A 22,248-nucleotide genomic window follows, 5' to 3' on the forward strand; every position below is an offset into this window, starting at 1 on the left:
GGTGTGACTGGAGGAGAAAACACACAGACAGATTAGAGAATGGATACAGAATATTAAAGTTGAGTTAAACCTCCCAGCTCACATCATCAATTTTCTAACCTTTTCCACAAAATGAAATGAAGTTACTACTTTAATTACTCACTAATCAATAAATTAATTTAGTGAATTAATTAATAAATTACTAATATGAAATGTATTTTTAAAGGACACAGCAACACACTAAACATTCCCAAACTACTGCTTCCACATGGGAGTTCCAGTTTTTTTGGCTTTTGTTTTCCCTTGAGTTTAACTCTGTATCTTTAATCCAGTTGTTGAAGGAAGTTTATTTATTGAAGGAATAATGCAAAAGACGTTTGGCAGAAAATTCCCTAGACATAACTGCTTCAGTCTGCAGTCACACTCTCCTTCCAAAAAACAGCCCTGAGATTTTATTTAGCTTGTATTGTACATGTATTGAGAGCATGTTAAAATATTGTGAGAGTGGGCAGGAGGAGAGAAATGAAAGAGCATTAGAATGAGAAATAAAAAAAGCTAAGTCCTCTTTCAGACCAGTTTGTTTAATTTTGTAAAGTCACCATCTTTTGGGCGCTTCAATTTTCCCCAAACTTATGTTATTATTATGTTATTATACTGGGTTATTGCTAAGGTCCCCTTTTTAAGCCTTAGAATTACATGGTTCCTTTGGAAAATGTATAGCATTGGATATTAATTGGAGAGATCACTTTTTCCCCTACTCCTTCATCAGACCCATTTTTACATCGAGATATTCATTATCACTATTCATTATGGTATATTTTACTTATATTAAAAACTTTTATTATAAGAGACCTCCACAAAATGCTACTTTGAGGACTTGCTGCGAAAGTGACTAAGGGTTCTAGAAATTCATCCCAGGGAAGCAGAGTTATGTTTAATTATCCATACTGGAAAAACTAAGTGGATGAAGAATGTATATACTCTGGAGCAGGGGTAGGGAACATCCAGCCTGCAGGCCATTTAAGGCCCGCAAAATCTTTTGCTAACGTGACCAACCATAGGTGATTATGAGCTGAAAGGTAGATACAACTTCCCATTGCTTGAGTTCTATAATTTTGTATGGTCCACAAATGATGTTATAATTGTTCAAATGGCTTTTGACAGAAAAAAGTTTCCCCTCTCCTGATCTAGAATATGATGCCAATTTGTAGAGTTGTCTACTTATTAATACACATATCTTGGACAAATATTATGCATAGATAACAAGCTGGGCCCAGAATCAAAGAGTAAGATAACAAGATGGACAGCCTTTAGGAAACTTCACTCTTTTTAAGAACCTTATTGTCCTTCCCTGCCCAGCACAATGTGTCTAGTGATGGTGAATGAATCTAGGTAATAAGTGAACAGGTCCTGAAGAATTAAAGTTGAGGGTCACCCAAAAGATAATGAAGAGGTTCAAAGTTGTGATGAATAAGCTGCAAAGCATTCATTACCAATCAAAATTTATACAGGTGGTATAAAGCAAAGCTTCTTAAACTGTGGGTCATAACTCCATGTAGGGTCAAATAACTGAGTGAGGATCATGAAATTATTATTTATTATGAGTAAATGTTTGATTTATATGCCTATATATGCAGGATCTTGTAAAAATTTCTCAGATGAAAGGGGGTCATGAGTGGAAATAAATTTAAGAAGCTCTGCTATAAAGGATGTCATCAGAAAGATGTTTGCCAGCACTATGTTATGGTGATAGTCAACCCCAACTGATATAGGCTCAGTTTCAGGAGAACCAGAGGAAGTTCCTAGTACTTTGAATGGACCCTCTGTGGAGAATTTATGGGAAGAATGTTTTCCAAAAGATCCAAGGGCATAGATAGATTGTGATCTGCAGTACCAAAAGAAATACTTACCCTGATAAAATCACTGGTCCACTGAAGTATCCAAGTACAAAAAAACCCATCTAGAAGTTACTGAATCTTGAAAAAAAAATAAATGGATGCCTTATTTACTATATATACTTATTAAAACAGCTTTAAAATGCAGTGTAATAACTTGTGCTACTGTCAATTGGCTATATAGTTTAATTTAAGGAAGTTCACTCACTATTTAATGTACAGAAGATCCAGATCTCTTAAGTTCTGCTGTCCATGCTTATAATAAAAATTTCTAATCAATTTTTGTTAGTAGCACTGAGGAAATATAAAATAGAATATGAAGAAGATGGATGGTTTGAATATAGAATGCTGGTGGCTAGGGATAATTCAGAAAAATTTTCCACCAAAATTCATAATTTAAAGGAGGTGAGCAAACATTTCTTTTTTCGCCATCCACAGTGAAATCAAGAGATCTTAGCTGGACAGTTCTTCTGAAACCTCCCAATGACATAACTGTGAAAGGAAATTCACTTGGATTTTCAATTTAACTTAAAGCAGGGCCATAAATACTAAAAATATGGCAAGATATAAAAAGAGATTATATATTTGTTTCATCAGGTTTACCTAAATGTAGATCTTGAGATTCCTTTGCAACTAAATCAGTGGAGAAGTTAAAAAATGTATAGAGGTCCAACAATTTTTTGACCTCTCAACTTTTTAGATTTTTTAACCACCTCCACAGAATGATGATTTTTAACTTGTGCTCTAGGTTCCTGAAAAAAAAAAAAAAACCTAATGTTTTAACTACTTGGCTTAAAAGTACTAACTACTTGGTAGGGCTGGGAATGAAGTGAAGGCAAGCTTGTCCGTCAAATGAATTTTAGCTAGATGAAAAAAGAATCTTGAGATAGGACAGAATGGGGTAGTCACTATAGGAGAAAAAGAAAAACAAAATCCTAGAGAAGTTCAAGAGAAACCTATTCAATTAAATTACTAACAAATCTTTGATATGCCACACTTAACTAGATGACCAGTATGAAAGACAGAAGAGATCTCTGTAAAGTATAACATGAGAATTTTGGGTTCAGGTAAATTTCAGCAACTGTTCTTAGCTCCCACAAATTTTTTCACTATAATTTTTAAAAAATGTCTTTCTTCAACTTTCAGCTTACATAATTTCTTATTGTTATTGTGACAGCAAAAGAAGCATCACAGGAAAAAAAATCCCACCCAGAACTGTTAACTACAATTGTCAACAGAATTAGTAACAAAAAGAAATCACCAGGAAAGGCTTTTTAAAAATGGGCTAAAATGAACTATACCTATATAAAGCCCAGGTTCCACAAAACATTCCCCAATGAGCTGCTTTTAGTTTTAAAAAGCTTAAAAAGAACATTGAAAATGAAGCACTGGTCTTCCTTAAAGCATAGCCTTATATCAGTGCTAAATTAAAGCAATGTTCTCTTTTCCCAAGAAAAAGAAGCAGGGAACAAGTCAACCTACCCATGGGAAGGAACAAAAAGAAAAGAAGCAACAGCAAAAGTATTTTCCAGCAGCCTAGGATATTACTTAGTTCTTAGTCCACATCACCTGAATTTGTGAATCACTTATTCTCCTCACAGGAGTCTCTTTCTTTTCCCACAATCATTTATTTAAAAAAAAAAAATTGTAATCTGATGAACAAAGGACTACCACAATTCCATTGGCAGGGTAGACACTTAGTGTGCATTGTTTTACTTCATGTGTGTGGTCTTCCTTCCCTGAAAGTGCAAAATCACAGCAAGCAGACATCTGGAGGTCACCAACGTCAGCATGCCATCTCAGAGAGGGTACCAATGGCTCACTGCATTTGTGCTTCAAAGGTCCCAGTTCACCTTGGCCATCCTTCTCAGTTAGCAAACTGCTGATAAAAGGCAAACTTGATCCTCTCTATGTGATGGCAAAGCTTGATAGCAGGGCCCAACTTCAAGTCCATGCACTCTTGAACAGTGGGAAGGGTAAGGAGTAGTAGGGCCTGCCCATCAATTTCCTATTAACAAATAAAAAGAGGAGTTTTCTATTAATTGTATGTACTGGTTAACTCATCAGAAATTCCATTTACTAAACAAAGGAAGTAGTTTTTTTTTCCCCTTCTCTTTTTAAGAAAAAAAAAAGTTTACTAATTTTTTTCATAATCATCATTACTAACCCATATTCAAAACCTAATAACACTATGGATTCATCAACAATGCCTCCAAACTGACTTCTCTCTTGTTTTCAGGCATTTAACAAATAAAATTAAGGTAAAGATGATAGCCTTCCAAAAGGAATTGATTATACATTCACCTAACTAAACTTAGAAGTGTTTCGTTTCAATGTTTTTGCTCTACAAAGTGAGCAGAAAACTCATGAAAACTCTCTGAAGTTATCTGATCATCAAAAAAATTCTCTGAATGACATATAATAAACTCCCCCACCCATTTTAAAAACAATATCCTTCTATTTTTTTTATAGTTAATAAGAACAATGGGATTATTTTTGTTGCTTAAAGTTTCCCTTAAAATTAATAACCAGTAACTAGAGGGCATTGAAGGACTTCAAATACAAGTATGTGGGAGGTGGGGAGCTGGACGGGTACACACACACACACACACACACACACACACACACACACACACGCACGCACACACACATATATATATATATATATATATAGTGTATATCTATGTCTATATACATGTATGCATGCACACATACACACACACATACATACTCTCCTAAAGTCTTAGTGGAATTTTAAATTAATAAACCTATAACTGCAGTAAGATTTTTGGATTAGTCTATATATACTTTTCAATCACTTATTTAAAATAAACATAATTCAATTTTTAGAACTTGTATTCATCACTGGTAGGAAATCAATAATTACTTAGCAAGCATTCTTCAATCATTTCAGTCATGTCCAACCCTATTTGGGGTTTTCTTGGCAAAAATACTAGTCATTTGCATTTTGTTCTTCAGCTCATTTTTCAGATGAAAAAACTGAGGCAAACAGGATTAAATGATTTGTCCAGAGTTACACAGTTAGTAAATGTCTGAGGCCAGAATGAAACTCAGGAAGATGAGTCTTCTTGACTCCAGGCTGAGCACTCTACCCAATGTGCCATATGGATGCCTTTTATTTAGCAAATATTATACTATAATAATCAAAGAAATGGTTTATCATCTTCATTACCTGAAGGCAACTAGGTGACATAGTAGATAGAGTGCTGGGTTCAGAATCAGAAGGACCTGGAGTTCAAATCAGATACCTATTATGTGTGCAAGTCACTTAATCTCTGCTTGCCTCAGTTTCTTCATCTATAAAACGGGGATAAATAATAGCAGCTGCCTCCTAGTTATTATAAGGATTAAATAGTAACTATAAAGTATTTAGCACAGTACTTGGGCACATGGTAAATGCCCTTCTCTAACTTGGAAAAATTAATATGAAACTCTTATATTTTTTTAAGTCTGGAAAAAAAACTTGCTTTTAAAAGTTTGTGGATGAATCATGACTAAATATGCCTAAATCTTTTCCCTTATAAGATACATTAACAAAAATTCAAAGCATCCATAGTACCTGATCCAGGAATATTCTTGCTAATGGAGCACAATCTGTAGATTTGATGAACCGCACAACATCAGCCACACTCCACTCCAGTGGGTTACTGTCCAACTGCAGTTTTTCAGCAACTTCAATCTTTATTTCCTTCATTTCCACCAAATAAAAGATAATTTTGCATTATTATAAATTCTGGATATAACACCGTGAAATAATGTCTACATAACTTTTCTTTTTGATGCCAAGAAATGAAATCTATGTTTAAAATAGGTTTAGGGCAGATTCCTCATGAAAATAACCACTGACATTCTAGGAACTCAATAAATGCTTGTGGTGTTATTCAAGATGATGATCACAAAAAATAAAGGGAAGATTTAATTTTGTTGAAGGACTAAGAAAAATATTTGAACCATTTAAAGAAAAAGACAACATAATTAATTTTAAACCCTCTTTGGAGTAATATACCCAAATTATATGAATAGTGTTTCTAATAAAAGAAAACTTTAAATTAAAAATCAAAAAATTATTTAAGGTCCTTTGTATCCATTGTGTATGTGAGATATCTATACTAGTTAGACTGAAAGCTCTTTGAAGCAGAGATCATTTTTCCCTTTGTCTTTAAAATTATAGTATTCTACTTAATATTTGGCACACTAGGTATTTACTAAATGCTTATTGATTGATTGATCATTTCTATTACTATGAATCATTTTGAATTAATTCTGTTTTGATGCCATCTTTTCACTAGGAGTTCTAAGGGTAGGTGGAAGGGATTGTGTGATAAGTATCTGCATCTTCTCAAAGGGTAGAACAGTGTTTTTTACTTCCAGAGTACCTGATAAAAGGTTGTTAAAAAAAATCTATATAATTTCTAGTATTTCAACAAATTGGGTTTATTAAAATCAATGATTTTAAAAACTGAGAGTGAACCTAAAAATATCTATTATAAAAAAACTTAAAGAACATTTTTCTAAATCACCAATAAGCCGAACAAGAAAGCATCACTTTTTATGTGTATTTTTTTTTTTTTAATAGAAGCCCAGCAGTCATAGTGTTCTAGGACTCTTTCTGGCATATACAATTCTCACAAAAATTCTTCAACAAGTAATTGTTGCACTGTGAACTCATGAGAAGCCCAAAAAATTCAAGTCCATCTAATAAGTTTATCTCTACAAAAGTTCGATTCTTACAAAAATCCAAGGGCAAAGGAGAAAAAATAAATTGTCAAATATGTACCTTTGGTGAAGGAGGTTTATTCTCATCATCAGAGAAAGAAAAAGTGCGAAGTTTTCTTTTTCTCTTGTCTCGCTCCTGAGCCAATGAATGAGACAATTCACTTTGGGTAGGAGAGGAAGAGCATGATTTCTTTTCTGACACTTCTGATTCTTCCTGCAGCTCATCTTGATGTTCAGAGGCACTATCTTCACTTAGAGATTCTTCATCTACTTCATCCTGATCATCATCATCTTCACATCCACTGCCCTACAACACACAAAAAAGACATCACTAAAATTATCAAAAAACATTGGTTTCTGCAACATAAAAGAATTTCTTATAAGCCAGAGTCAAATTACCAAAGTCTACAGAATCTGCTTACTATTGAAATGTGCATGAAGTAATATTTATCAAGGTGAGAGCCACTATGAAGCAAAAACAGCTATAGCTCACTCCTCTCCCAGGCCCCCTCCATGTACCTGAGGAGAGCCTGCTGGTGTGTTATCAACAGATGTTGAGGAACGCTTCTTTTTATGGACAAAGAAGTTCTTCCTTCTCTTCCGTCTCTTGTTTGTTTTCTTCATGACACACTCTAAGTTACTGTGCCCACCAGGCGGTCGCCCGATTCTTTTGTTTTTCTTCTTTCCATAATAGTGTGCTGGAGGAATGTGACCAAAAAAGAAAGAGACTTTTGTATCACCTTTTCTGCATGACTGTGGCACTTCAAGCCTATTCATTTCAAAAGTCAGCAGAGAAGACAGTACTAATGCTCAGCAGAGGCTGAGAAAAAAGAAAAGTCAAGAGATGATGGCAATCTGTCAATAGAAAGATTAGGGGAGAGGCCCTGGCCATACAAAAATAGAAAGGAACAGTCTCTGCCCCCAGGCAAGTTACTTTCTAATGGGGGAGACAATGTAATAAATCCAAACAGAAAACACACACACAAACACTAACTGTTTTGTTTTGGTTTTTTTTTGGTGGGAGGGGATCAGGAAAGGCTTCATGAAGAAGGCATCACTTAAGAAAAGTTTTAAGGAAACAAGAGATTTTAAAAGGAAATTTTTTTTTTTTTTGTAATTCTCTAATGAATTTATCATGTAATGTTTTATATCATAATTATATGGGTTTGTGTCTTATCAAATTCCATTAGAATAAACTTCATGAGATCAGGGACCATGATTTATCTAAGTTTTATGTCCTACATCATCATCTTCCTTCACAATTTAAATGCAATTTAAAATGTTTATCTTCCTTGGCATGAATATTCGCATAGAAATCTTACCCTAGTCAGAAATGATAAAAATCATCTAAAATTTTTTATTTCAATTTTTTAGAGTTTTTAAAAAATATTCACAAATATTGTATGAGTTTAACTTATAGGATAACTTAAAGACATTATCAGGAAATTGACTAATTTTTAGTAAAATAGTATTAAAAATAGTATATTCATAGAATCTTTTTTTGAAAGTGTCACCATGCTTCTGAGGGTGGATATGTGGTGGTGTGTGTGTATGTGTTCAAATGCATAAGAATAAAAATCATTCACCAACTGACAAAGATAAAAAGGATATGAAAAAGCAACTTTCAGTGGAAGAAATTTCAAGCTATCAATATGCATATGAAAAGCAACCAATAACTCTGCCAGACCATCTTACACACCTATCAGACTGACAAAGTTTACAAACAAATGAATAACAAATGCTGAAGGGACTGTGGGAAAATGGAAATCTTACTCTAGTCAGAAATGATAAAAATCATAGTATTGTAAACCGGACCAACAATTTTGGAAAAACAATTTGAAACAATGCTCAAATGCTATTAAATTGCACATAATGATCCAGAAATACCACTACTATGTTTATACTCCAAAAAAAAAAAATAAAAGAGGAAAAATACCCATATGTGTACTAAAATATTCATAGCAGCTCTTTTTGTGGTGGCAAATGAGGAGGAATTGCTGAATAAGTTATGACATATAAATGTGATACAATACTATTATGCTATTAGAAATGATGAAGGAAATGGTTTCAGAAAAACCTTGGAAGATCTGTAAGAACTAATGCTGAGTGAAATGATCAGAACTAGGAGAACAATATACAATAACAACATTGTAGAGACCAAATAATTTTGAAAGACTTAAAATTGATCAATGACTAACTACAATTTTAGATGATGAAACATACCATCTACCTCACGACAGAAGTGATGGACTCATAGTGCAGACATTTTTTTGGACATGGCCAGTAAAAATTTGTTTTGCTTGTCTGTAAATATTTATAATAGAGGTTTTATTTCTCTTTCCTTTTTCATGGATAGGAAGGAAAGAAAACAGAGGGAGAAAAGAAAATTTTTGTTGAAATGTGTCATCATGCTTTTTACACACTCTATCTGAATGTCCAGTTTAAGCTCCCTTTTGAGTCCAAGCCTGGGAGATTTAATCCGCTTAGGTTTGGAATTATTATCCTGGTGCTATGATGTCCAGACAAGTGAATCAGTGAATCTTGAGGTACATGGTCTACAATATCTGGCTGGCTCCAGACTCCAGACCATACTTTTTCTAGGCACCTCCTTGCCATCCTCTGCCACTGAAGTATACCTTCTATTAACCTTTTATACTTCTACCTCTGGGTACACTTATAAAATCAATAATACTATTGCTTCTAACAAAGGGATGTCAATGGGCTCCCTTTATCACATACATCCCTTGCCTATCCTTGAACCAAAACTCCCTTTCCTTGCTTTCCACATGATCTCCTCCTCCTAGAATATAAGGTCCTTGAGGCCTCTTTGCATTTATATCCCAGTGAATCCCAGCTTAATAAATACTTCTAATTCATTCATTCAAATATGATAATATCTTTCTATTTAAACAATCAAATATATCTCCCAAATATTAGTGATTAACCTTGAGATGGTACATTTAAGTGGTTTTTACCAGTATCTGTATCAATCAATCTTTATAATAAAAATGACAATCTGCTGAAAGAAATTATCAAAATAAACCATCTGTTTAAAATATTGGCTACCTGAACTCTTGATTGTAAAGAATACATATCAAGAATGCCCTAATGGGAAGGGGGGGGGGAGAATAAAACTGAGTATTCCTGACTTCTGATTTAAATTAATTTCATCCAAATTAATATTATAAGAGATTCTCCCACTAAAATCCATACTAACTTTGAAAATCTCATTTACTAGAAATACATTTTTGAAAGGGAATAAAGTTCGATTTGAATGTTTCCCAAGGTTTTTAAGAAGTGTGCTCATGTACCCTAAGGGCTGTACAATATAAATGTAACCATAGATGAGATACTTTGCCAACATGTTATATCTTCCCAGTGGCCCATAATGAACAGAAATTGAGCCAATTTTCATTTTTGTATCTCCAGATCCTAACACATTTTGCTATGTATTTAAATATAATTTATTAAAATTAAGAAAGAGATAATTTGAACCTTATAAATGAAGTATTCAGAAAGCAAATTTTATGAATTAAAAGTGACTAAAAGATAATTTCTTAGCCTAAAATAAAGTCTTTTAAAAAATATTAATTCTGTCAAGGGGCATTGATTCTGTCGTACTGCTTCAAAGCATCATGAATCAGAAATAAAAAGTTAAGATTTTGTGTAAAAGTAACAGGGTCTTGACCAAACTATCTTGCCTTATTTACATTATTTCTTTATTTGAAAAAATGTGAAGGGCATGAAAAGAAACATGGTGTAGAACAGGGGATATTCTTTACTCCAAAGGTAAAAAGCACTAATTAGGGTGAAGTTAAGCAATTACATATTGCTATATATATATATTTTTTAAATGTCATCATCTCATGGACAAAGGACCATGAGTATCAACCACAAGTTACCAATATTTAAAATATCACTTACTGTATTTGGTTTTTGTTAATACAGAACAATTCTCAGAACACTTGTCTAGAACCATCTGAGGACCAAAGAGATTAGGGCAGCATTCCAATTTTATACATGTTTTCCGGCAGAAATCAGTCACTCGATCAGCTGTTCTCACTATCTCGACTGTAGCACGATAGCTTTTTCCTTTGTATCTGTCATTGGAGGAATTCAGATGTGAAAGCTATTTCACGACTCCAAGTCAAATCAAAAGAAAGTTTTATTATGCACACCAATCAACCTGCTTCTTAAAATATATTTCATATTTTGCAAATTTCTTAAGTAAGGAATTTTTTTTTCCATTACATTCAGGTTGAAAAAAATTCTCTTTTATACTATTACTAGTAAAATAATCCATAAAGAAAAATTTCTTGTTAAAAAAACAGAAACAAGCAAAGCAAAGTTTTTGCCTGCTAGCCCTCAGCTTAAGTTCTTTGAATTGAAATTGCTTCTAAAAAATAAGCTTGCTTATAGTTTAAGAAATTAATGTCACTTATTACAGTACAGTAATATTATTCAAACACCATAATAAATTAAGAAAGTCCTCAAATTCTGGACATTGACTTTGGTCTCTAGTTCTTTGTTTCCACAAAAGGTGCTATAAAAATTTTTATATATATGAGATCATTTATTCTTCTCATGGTATACAATCTAATAATATTATAAGAGTTAAAGGGCATGAACATTTTATTCATTTCTTTAGCAAAATTTAAAAATTGTTTTTCAGAATGGTTGAACCAATTCGTAGTTGTACTAGGAGTATACATTTCTTTAGTTGTTCCTAGATTATTTCTACCTTTTGTTATCTATGCTAATTTGAATAGTGAGGTGAACTTCAGTTTTCTTTTGATTTGCATATTTTTTATTACTAGCTACTTTTTAGCATTCTTTTATTTCATTCACAACTCACAATTCAGTTTAATGTTTCAGTTAAAATGGTATTTCCAGGCATATAACTTTGGTTCTCCAGACTTCAGAAAGTCATTCTACATCATTCTAGAGTTTCCTGCAGCAACCAATTTGCCTTCAACTACCAAAACAAACAAACAAAAAGAGCATAAAAGTGATAACATACTTGGCTTTTAAGGTTTCCCCATGTCCATGCCACACAGAATCTTCATCTAGCTGAAGCTCCCGAAGAACACGGCTTGGTTTGTAGGCTGCATTGATCAGCAATGTAAGAACCTAATAGCCATTTTTTTTAAAGAGGCAGAAAGTATAACAAGGATAATAAGAGGAAAAAACAAAACAAAACAGATAAGACTATTGGTAATTTAACCAATACTCCATAAACACTGTCTGAATTCTGTACTTGTAAAGTTGATTTTTGAAAACAAATTCAGGACTACATTTATTCCTGTTAAATTCCAATTCTATCTTATACTGAAATTTTACAGACTAGTTTTTGTTTCAACTTCCTTTTCCTGTTTAGGTTAATACTCATAATCTACCATACTTCTTGGTAACTTTTGTAAATGCAAGATTTCCCATGGGAAGAATCAAGGTGGTAGAGTGGCAGGAAGAAGCAAATCTTAGCTTTTCCACCAAATGCTTTCCACAACGATCTAAGGGATGGCCCAGTCCAAATTCTGATTGGGGAAAAAAAAAAAAAAAAAAGCCATGATAAGTCCATTTTTTTAGTCCAAATCTTCCAAAAATCTGCAGATAGTAATCATATAGCTAAAAGCATGCTTAGAGAGCATTTCAGCATTCAGGGACTCAAAAAGAGCCATATGATCACTCACTCACTAATTCTGGGTCAGACTGAAAAAGAGATCTACATTTAGAGATGAAAAAGAGGAACAGTTGCTAAGTAGACCATATCTGTATACTGAGTAGGGAACAAGTTTGAAAGCAAAGAATAAATCCTGTGGTTCTAATCTCAAAGGCAGGACAACTCAGCTGTAGCCTCCAGCCTGGCTGAAGTTTGAAGTAGAACAACCAGAAGTAAGTATTCAAAACCAAAGAGAAGCCTATTGTTCCCCAAGGGAACTGTTCCAAGGGCTAACAGTGGCTGAGTTCAGGAAAATTTAGGGAGCACAAATTCCCAGAAACAAGTCAAAAGACCCAAACTTACTGAACTCAGATCAGAGGGTGGTAAGCATATGCAGTCTAAAACTATTTCATTTTGATAACACTAAAAGCTGTGAATCTCTAGTCTGAGCAGTAAAAGTAGCAGCAAGACCAAGACATAATTAGAAGTTCTCAGAGCTCAGCCCACGGTTAATAAGTAGGTTCACATAATGAATAAACAAAAAATAATCCCACTATACAGAAATACTATCATGACAAAGAAGCTCAAGGAACAAACACAGAAAAGAATGACAGAAAAACATCAACAAGCAAAACCTTAAAGAAAAAAGCAAAATTCCTAGAAGGAAAAGTTTAAAAGAGATCAAAAAATGATCTTAAGGATAAAATGAGAGCTAAAAGAAACAACATCAGCAACAATATAATAGGAATGCCATTGGCTAATTTGATTTAGAAAAGAAAGAACAAATTATCAGTATCAAAAATAGAAAAGTGAATTGACAGCCAATGAATAATAAATTATTAGGAGATGTTTTATTCAACTAAATGACAATAAGACTGGTAAACTTAATAAAAGGAATATTTACAAGAATGTCATTTGCCCATAACAGAACAGGAAATAGGAATTAAATAATCCTACCTTAGAAAAAGAAATTGAAAACATAATAAATGAATTCTACTCCCTCCATAAAAATCCATAAAACCATATGGATTTACAAGTAATTTTATCAAATAAAAACCACAAAAATCATTAGCATTTTTTACATATTACCAATAAAATCCAGCAGAAAAACACAGAAAAATGAATTCCATTTAAAATAACTATAGCATAAAATCCTTGGAAGTCTATGTACCAAGCCACACACAGGAATTAGATGAACACAATTCCAAAATACTTTTTATTGAGTCAATCACATTTTTTAAATTGCTACTAAGTGCCAGGCACTGTCCTTCCGGCAGTGGAGATATAAAAAGAGGCCTTTTTCAAAAGGGCAAAAAATTCAAAGGTAGTCCGGATCAAATACAGGGTCGAAATGGGGCAAGAGAGGCCACAGCAGAGCATGACAGAGAGAACAGGAAAGCTGGGAAGTCATGAATGCCTTGGAAGAAGAGGTCAGAGAGGAATTTTGTGATGTGACATATAAAACAGGATCTAGAGGGAGAATGACCTGGGTTCCAAATGTGCCTCAGGCATTTCTTGGTTGTATGATGCTAAGTACCTTATAAGAGTTTTCTGGGTCTTGGTTTCTTCATCCGTAAAACGAGGGGGTTTGATTCATAAGGGGTCTTCTAGCTCTAAATGTAGGACAACATGAGCCTAGGTTTAGGAGGCGTAAAACAGGAGAGTCCAAAGGACAGCTAATGTGGCTGAAGAAAAGGAATCCAGAATTCCAGGTCATGGAGATGAAAAGATGATGGCCATCACTGTAGGACTTTGAAATAATGAAAAGGAATTTTAAAAGACAGTGGAATGAGAGACGGTGTTGTCCAAGGGAACATCAACCTATACAGTGACATCAGCTGGAGTGAAGAAGGGAAGACTGAGTCATAAATATACTGAACTCCTTGAAGGGAAAAGGAGAAAAAAGAGGGGAAAGTATTTGCAAATCAATAGAACACTGTGACAAGTTAGAGTAAGAGAAAGAGATGGATAGAGTATAGATCATAGGGAGAAAGATTGCTGAGTGATGGTAGCAAAGGAACCATTTAGGAGTGAAGAACAAGGACAAAGCCAAGTCCTCCCCTAGAAATATCTAGTATTAGGGCAAACAGGGATTCAATGCATCTTTAAAAAGAGTCAAGTTTTCATTCCAGCTAGAAGATGGGGAAAATATAAAAAGATCTAGAATAAAAGCGTTTTTTAACAGAAGATTGAGGATTACAGAGAGTATTATGGAAACAAAGGAAAACAAGTATTACAGATGAGTAAGACTGAGATAGATGGGGATGAAAGGTTGAAGAGAAAGGAAATTTTCAGCTGATTAATAAATAGCTCATAACCTGAAAGCATAGGGACAATGAAAAAAGGAAATGAGAATTTTCCCACTATAGGCTTTATTAATCAATAGTAGACACTTTATTAATCAATAGGTACTGTTTACTTATCAGTTATAATTATAATTGTTCTACCAAACTGCCCTTTATTTATTTTGTATACAAGGGCAAGAGAGGTTTGGGCAAATGTTTTATTAAATAATGTGCTATAAATACAGTGGCAATGTCAGAGTCAGTTCAAATCAGTTTGTGAGAAGCGATGGTTAAATTTTCAGGGTGAGAACATTTATATCTAGGAATTAAGCAAATCCTACAAATAGAGTTTAATTTGGCTTGTTAATTGTCTAGACTTAAAGCAATGGATAAAATATTAACAAGACAGATTAAGTCCTTCTCCCTCCCAGAGCCATTGTTAAAACATTTACCATCACATCACTAGCTATATCAATAACAATTCCTGATCTATCAATTCAGTGCACCTAGAAGAAAAAGCTACAGTTGTCATTAGTTTCACATAACTTTTTCTAAATGGATATATGCCACCAAACAGTAATGACAGCCTCCAACTATGCACTTAATAATCCATTCAATAAACTAGAAATCAAACCTTATAAAGTAAATATATTATGGAGTGATTATTCCCCAGACAGAGAATATAAGATTTGTTTTAAAAGTGACTTAAAATGATGTAATTATGTCATAACTTGTCATGAATGTAGGTATTAAATTTTGAAAATCAATTTCACTTTACAATTACATAATGCTGTAAAATAAACATTCCCAAGATAAGAAGAACTTGTCTAAGATGATGCTTTCACACTAAGTCATTTTGGCTAAGAAACTTCATTCCTTAAGCTGCCACATTCAATCCTGAATCAAAACCCATTTATCATCAGAGATGCGAGTATTCAATGCAATGGAGAACTAAGCCTCCAAAAAATAATAAATCACTAGTTAGCAATGCTGAGGGGGAAAAAAAATGTTGTATTTTTTTTCTTTTCTTTCTTTTGGCTGAGGCAATTGGGGTTAAGTGACTTTCCCAGGGTCACACAGCCAGGAATTGTGAAGTGTCTGAGGCCAAATCTGAACTCAACTCCTCTTGACTTCAGGGCTGGTGCTCTATCCACTCTACCACCTAGCTGCCCCAATGCTGTATATTTTCTATAAAACTCTAAACATAATAAGAATCAGTGATGCTAAGTGCCCAATTTCCCTTCCAGGTACTTAGGAGTGTGGTATTTTAATTTTTGAGGGGACAATTAAACATGCACCTTTTGGAACTAACCTGTAAGAGTGATATAAACTTCCTAGTCTGCATATGCCCTTAGCTCTTTTTTTTTATGGTGATTGGTTTTTTGAGAGCTTTTTTTGGGGGGAGGAGGGGAGGAAGGGAGGTAGGGAGATGGGGAGAAAAGGAGGAGGAAGAATAGAGAGAAAGATTGGATCTCTCTCCCCCTCCCAGGCCAGAGTAGCTGCTGCCCACAAGTCTGAGGATCCTCCTTACCTCTTTCAGAACCAGAACACAGTTTCCTGGTCCTACACACTGAGGCAGTTCAGCAATTCTTCCTTTGTTGAGATAAGGCCCTGAGAAGCAACGGTGATTGAAGTAGATCTTTGGACAGAAGTATTTTCCATTAATTGTGACTGAAAAATGGAAAGAAGTAAATACAATTATTCCTTCCACATTGTAACTTTTGCCATTGCGGTTTTGATATAACACAGGTTGGCATAAAAAAAATGACAATTTTTAGGAGTTTTGTAGAAGTCATAGATAATACTGTGCCAGCAGATGGCATAGAAAAAAAGTTTAGAAAATCAGAAATTCATAAAATATATTTACAGTATCAACATTTTATCTTTAAATACCATAACAATTAAGACTTTATTGGTAAAAAGTAGACTCTTAGAAAACCCAAATAAAGCAAAGTACATACAGAGAATTCTCTATACATAAAAATACCTAGCATTTATATAGCACTTTAAGGTTTGCAAAGGCTTTACAAATATCATTTTTCTATCCTCAAAACAACACTGATAGGTGTTATTAGTATTACTGACATTTTACAAATGAGAAAACTGAAGCAGATTGTTATATAATTTTTCTAATAAGTGTCTGAAGTTGGATTTGAACTTAGCTCTTCCTGACTTCCAATAAGACATTCTATTCACTGTAATGCTTAATTATGCCCAGGAGAGTGGTAAGGCCATGGAAATGTTCAGCAGGTTTTTAGGGGTATTTTGTATGTAAAGTTCACTAAAAAAGCTGAAGTTCATTTTGTGGAAACATGTATCAAAAAATGATGATGGAAAAACATTTCTACTTATGCTTCAGTATCGTTCAATATTAAATAAAATTATGAGATCAAATACTACAATACATGATATGTAAAACACATGTTCATAAGAACTTATAACAAATATTTGCTGAATTTAGTAGAAAGTTGGATCCTAATATTAAAAACTGTTTCTAAAACAAATAGATGGGTTAGGTTAAAGGTTACCTGTATAAAAATATGGGTAAATTTCAGTAGTAAAAGTAGATTAGCTCTACATGAATTAATTTCTTTAAATTAATCAATCTAGTTATTTAGATTTTATTTCATGCTTTTATTCAAAAGCTTAATGTTGGTTATATATTATGCATCCTAATCAGAATATGTTTTTAAATTTCAATGAATATCTTAATTGTGACAAGACATGTATTGGTGTTGGTTATATATTACACATTCTAATCAGAATGTTTTTAAATTTCAATGAATATCTTAACCATGACGAGACATAGCTTGATTTTAATGGTTTATAATTTTCTGATAAATAGATTCCATTAGTCAAGTTATCACAGTCAAGTCAAACATTAATGTGCCAGCCACTGTGCTAAGTGTTAATTAATATAGCTTCCTTGAATACATAAGAAATTCAAACAGTAAGTATAAACCTTCAAGCATTAGATGATCTTAGAGAGAGAATGTCCCTAAGAGGCCATGGAAGTCAGCTCACAGTGGAGCAGGAATCTCTTCTCCAACAAACCAAGTAAGTGTATATCATCCTACACTTTCTCTGGTTTTGTTATGGTCCTTTTGGTCCATATTTAGTATCATTTCCTAAAGCAACTCAGATTTGGGGAAAGTGGAGGTTAGGATCAAGCCTTAGGTGGCCTCTGCAATGCCAAAACACTGCTCCTAGTTAAACCTCTTGCCTTTAGAACAGCAGTCTGGCCTAGCCTCCATAGGAAAGCCTTTCAAACACGTGAAGATAGTTATCTCGTCTCCAATCTTCTCCCCCTGCTATCCCACTTTTTCTTATCTTCTCAAGGCCAAACATCCCTAATTTTCACCCCTACATAGTTTCTTATAAAGATTTAAGACCCTTCCCCATCCCAGGAGCTTTCCCCTCTAGTTTGTCAATGTACTTCCTACAACATGTTGCCTGGAACTGAACATTACATATGTTCTGACCAGAGAAAAGTGTGCAGTTGGATTATCACTTTCTTCATTCTGGACCTTTTATACAACTTAGAATCAAATTCATGTTTTGGGCTGACATGTTGCAGTGATGATTTCTATGGGTCATTGCTGTGACTTTTTCACATCAACACTACTGCCTCATAACTTATGAGTTGATTTGATCATTGGTATTTCTTTTTTTTTCCTGAGGCTGGGGTTAAGTGACTTGCCCGGGGTCACACAGCTAGGAAGAGTTAAGTGTCTGAGACCAGATTTGAACTCGGGTCCTCCTGAATTCAGGGATGGTGCCCTATCCACTGCGCCACCTAGCTGCCCCCCAGTCATTGGTATTTCAGATACATCAATACCCACTAAATGTCATCTTATTAGATTAAAGTTAATATTTTAGTTTGTCAGGATCCTTTGAATCATGATTTGATCTGGTGTTTTAACTGTCCTTTTTCAGTTTTGTGGGATATTCCATTAGAAACATCCATTCAAGTTAATATTAATCAATTATTCACCACCCTTTCCCCATTAGTGCTCTAGAGCTAGATATTCTCTTAGCACCACAGCTTTCTATATACTCACTTTGCTGTGCTGTGTGAATCTACCAAAATAGCAATCTTTGGAAATTATTTGGAAAATATAAAAGGAATAAAGACTTGACAACTTCAATCAACAAATCATAAAACTTCTTAAATTTCACCAGGGAGAATATGAAGTTTAATTCTAAGCAAAATCTGGTTATGATAAAACTGATATTTCATTCATTCAGCAGCTAGTACAAAATTTTTCCTTCTAATTGATAACAGGAACTAAAAGTTGTTAAAAAATAAAAATGCTACATCACCAAGCATCAGATCATTTAAAAGAATCTTCATTTTTGCAAAAAGAAATAAACAGAAACTTGATAAATGTTTTTTTTAGCATTTAACTAGATAAGAAGATAATAGCTTACAAGTTTCTAATATTATTTTAGTCTTAAGAAAAACTTCATCATAACTTTTTCCAATTTACTCTAGTTAAGAGGTTTGCTTTATCTTTTAAAAAGGGTCAAGTGGTTTGTCCAAGACAACATGAAGAATGCCAATTATTATCTCTGTGCTAAAACCCAGATGAGTCTTAACAGCTAAATTCTTATGGTCAAAAATACATCACAAAGTCTGCATCCTTGGCCCTGAACTGAGAATATGACATATCTTGATGAATGTAAAAATAACCCAAAGATGATCATGAAGAAAGATGAAGTATTTGTGGTTTGACTCCTTTAAGAAATAAATAAAACCAATTCTCATGTTCTATAAGGTCTCAGGATTGGAAAAGCAAAAGTTGTCCAAGGTCATACCTGAGTCAGGAGGATTCGGTTCTTGATGCTTCAGACTTTCATGGACCATCCTTGAAGGTATGATTCTGAGATGAGAAAACAAAAAGAACAAACTAGCCTCCTATGGTGGTTGCCCTGGTTCTTTTATGTGAATGAAGATCATTCAAGACAAGGAAAAATCTTTATTTCCATGCAGTTAAAATTAATAAGAGAATAAAGGTACTGGATGGCTAAATCTATATATATTATCAGACTTCTTGGTTTTCAGAAAACAAAGAACATCTGAAGAAGCAAACCACAAAGAACTTTTTTTTTTTTTTTTTTTTTTTTTTGCAATGGCTACATTGCTTAGTGATATTTAAACTTAAAAAAATTAATAAAGACAATACTGCTATGAATACCACAGTAATTACTCTGCTCACATGAAGTATGAATAACTTCTCTTTTCGGACCATGTTTTCACTATAGATTGGGTTTAATCTTGACAATCAAATCAAGAAGAACAATGTTCTCATCGGTATTCAATTTATGTACAGAGCAATGTCATAATAGTAATGACGATGATAATGAAAGCTAGAATTTACAAAATGCTTTAGGAATTCAATGTGGTTTAGCAATATCTCATCTTATCCTCACAACAACTTGGGGGAGGGAGATTTTATTCTTATCTTTGTTTCAGAGATGAAGAAACTGAGGCAGATGGTAGAGTGACTTAGCCAACCTGAAGTCAGGAAGGCCTCAGACACTTACCAGCCGAGCAACCCTGGGCAAGTCACTTAGCATCCCTTGGCCTCAGGCTCCTCATCTGTAAAATGGGGATAATAACAGCACCTCCCTCGGTTGCTGAAAGGACAAAATGGGACAATATTTGGGAAGCGCTCAGGTAGCCTGTGGCACAGCACCTCGTACATGGGGAGTGCTGGGGGAATGCTGGTGCTCCTCAGAATCCCTAAGGCCTGCCCAATCAGCCATCACGCCTAGTCCAAGCCTAACCCTTCAAATCATCTCTTCCCCCCAATCCCACCCCCATCTGTTCTATTTGTGTGCCCCTGAGCAGAGATAGGAAAAACCATGAGACTAAGTATTTATGTTCCCTGAACTTGGCTGAGCCTTCACTGGAGCAGGACCGTCCTTGGGGACTTTTCTAAAGGATTCCCTGATCACTCAGCATGGGCTCTGGACCCAAGCTGTATATCCCTCTCTGACTTCTCCACAGCACCTTGTCTCCTCACCCTTTCAGACAAAGGCCTGACAAATTGTTTTTACCAAAAACATGAGGCTATCTGTGAGAGATTACGCCCAGTATTACCCCAATCTCTAAACAGACAAAAAAAACTTATCTGATCCCACTATCCCTGTCCTATGTCTCACCTCTACCTCTTAGCAAAACTCTGCAAAACAATCTATACTGTCTCTGATGCTCCCCTCACTTGATTCTAAACCCTCTGCCTTCTAGTTTAAAACCTCAACATTCAACAGAAACTCCCCTCTCCAAAGTTAATTTCTGTCTTAATTGCTCAATCTAACATCCTTTTCTCAGTCTTCATCTTTCTTGATCTCTAGACAATCTGAAACTGGCAATATACATCTTCTCCCAGATAACTTCTCCTCTAAACTTCTGTGACACCGCTTTTTCCTGTTTCTCTTCCCATGTGACCATTCCTTTTAAGTTTCCTCTGTTGGATCTTTATCCAATTTATATCCACTAACAGTAGATGTCTACTTAGTCTCAGACTGTATCCTGTCTTCTGTCTTTATACTATCTATGTCATCAGCTCCCACAGGTTTTGCAGATCACTTCTATTTGCAGATTACTCTAGATTCTATATCTCTAGCCCTAATCTCTCAGTTGTACCTCCCAAACTACCTTTTAGACATAGGTATATATCCATAGATATATAAACAGAACTCATTATCTTTCCCTCTCAAATTCTCCTTCTTTCCAACTTCCCTATTACTTCTGAGTGTATTACAATTCTCCTGGTTACCCAAGCTTATAACTTCCATGTAATCCTCAATTCTCTCACTTTCACTATACACATTCAATTTGTTGGCAAGTCTTGTCATTTCTACCTTGACAATAGCTCCTGAAATATGACTCCTTCCTTTTTCTTACTTCACCTTATATCTGGATTACTGCAACGGCCCTCGCCTCAAGTCTCTCCTCACTATAATTCACCCTCAATTTATCTGCCAAAACAACTTCTAAAAGCACAGATCTGACACACACCCCTGCTCATTCAATTCTAGTAACTCCTTATTTCCTTAAGAATCAAATATGAACTCCCCTTTGGTACTGAAAGTCCTTCACAATCTTTATTGTCTTTTTAATTTACTCTTCTCCATTGATTTTAGGTTTCAGCTACCCTAACCTACAATATTCTCTGAAAACTGATTTTCCATCTTTTTTTCTCCATGCTTTTCACAGACTGTCCAATATGCTCAGAATTCACACAGTTATCACCTCAACTTCCTTATTTCCTGGGCTTCCTCCATTAGCTCATTCTACTCTCATCCCTCACAGGAGACCTCTCAGTCCTTCCTGCCTCCCTATGCCTAGTTCCTGAGATTACCTTCCAGTTACATTCTCTGTTTTATGTATATACGTAAGGATTTGCATGTTCACTTCTCCACCATAATGTGAGCTTTCTGAGGATATGGCCTACTTTTAAAAAATTTTCTTTGTATCCCCAGCTCTTACATACTATGAGTACACAGCAAGTGCTTAATCACTTCCTGACTGACTGACCACACCTCTTCAGAAAGGATATAGTTGGCCTGATGATAATCAGTTCCTCTCTGTTCTGTCAGTTCTACTAGACAGGTACAGAATTCTTTCATTTCTGGGGGTGACTTAGGGGATGATATTTTCTCTATCACCCATTCCTCTCTAGTC

The 22,248-nt window shown here is 34.5% G+C and overlaps 1 protein-coding gene across 5 annotated transcripts in view; it reads right to left on the reverse strand.

The window, feature by feature from the left end:
- Positions 1-3,482: 3,482 nt before the first annotated feature.
- SFMBT1 (Scm like with four mbt domains 1) overlaps positions 3,483-22,248 on the reverse strand; it is a 151,995-nt gene continuing 133,229 nt past the window's right edge. For all 5 annotated transcript variants that reach the window (XM_074283528.1, XM_074283525.1, XM_074283527.1 and 2 more), the window contains 8 exons: positions 19,374-19,438; positions 16,087-16,226; positions 11,632-11,741; positions 10,536-10,711; positions 7,131-7,309; positions 6,673-6,918; positions 5,455-5,583; positions 3,483-3,882 (listed from right to left, as the gene is read on the reverse strand). In XM_074283528.1, coding sequence (XP_074139629.1) covers positions 3,742-3,882; positions 5,455-5,583; positions 6,673-6,918; positions 7,131-7,309; positions 10,536-10,711; positions 11,632-11,741; positions 16,087-16,226; positions 19,374-19,438 — 1,186 coding nt within the window. In that variant the 3' untranslated portion in view covers positions 3,483-3,741. The remainder of the gene's footprint in view (positions 3,883-5,454; positions 5,584-6,672; positions 6,919-7,130; positions 7,310-10,535; positions 10,712-11,631; positions 11,742-16,086; positions 16,227-19,373; positions 19,439-22,248) is intronic.

The sequence above is a fragment of the Sminthopsis crassicaudata genome, chromosome 1, assembly GCF_048593235.1.
Source record: "Sminthopsis crassicaudata isolate SCR6 chromosome 1, ASM4859323v1, whole genome shotgun sequence".
Taxonomy (NCBI): Eukaryota; Metazoa; Chordata; class Mammalia; order Dasyuromorphia; family Dasyuridae; genus Sminthopsis; species Sminthopsis crassicaudata.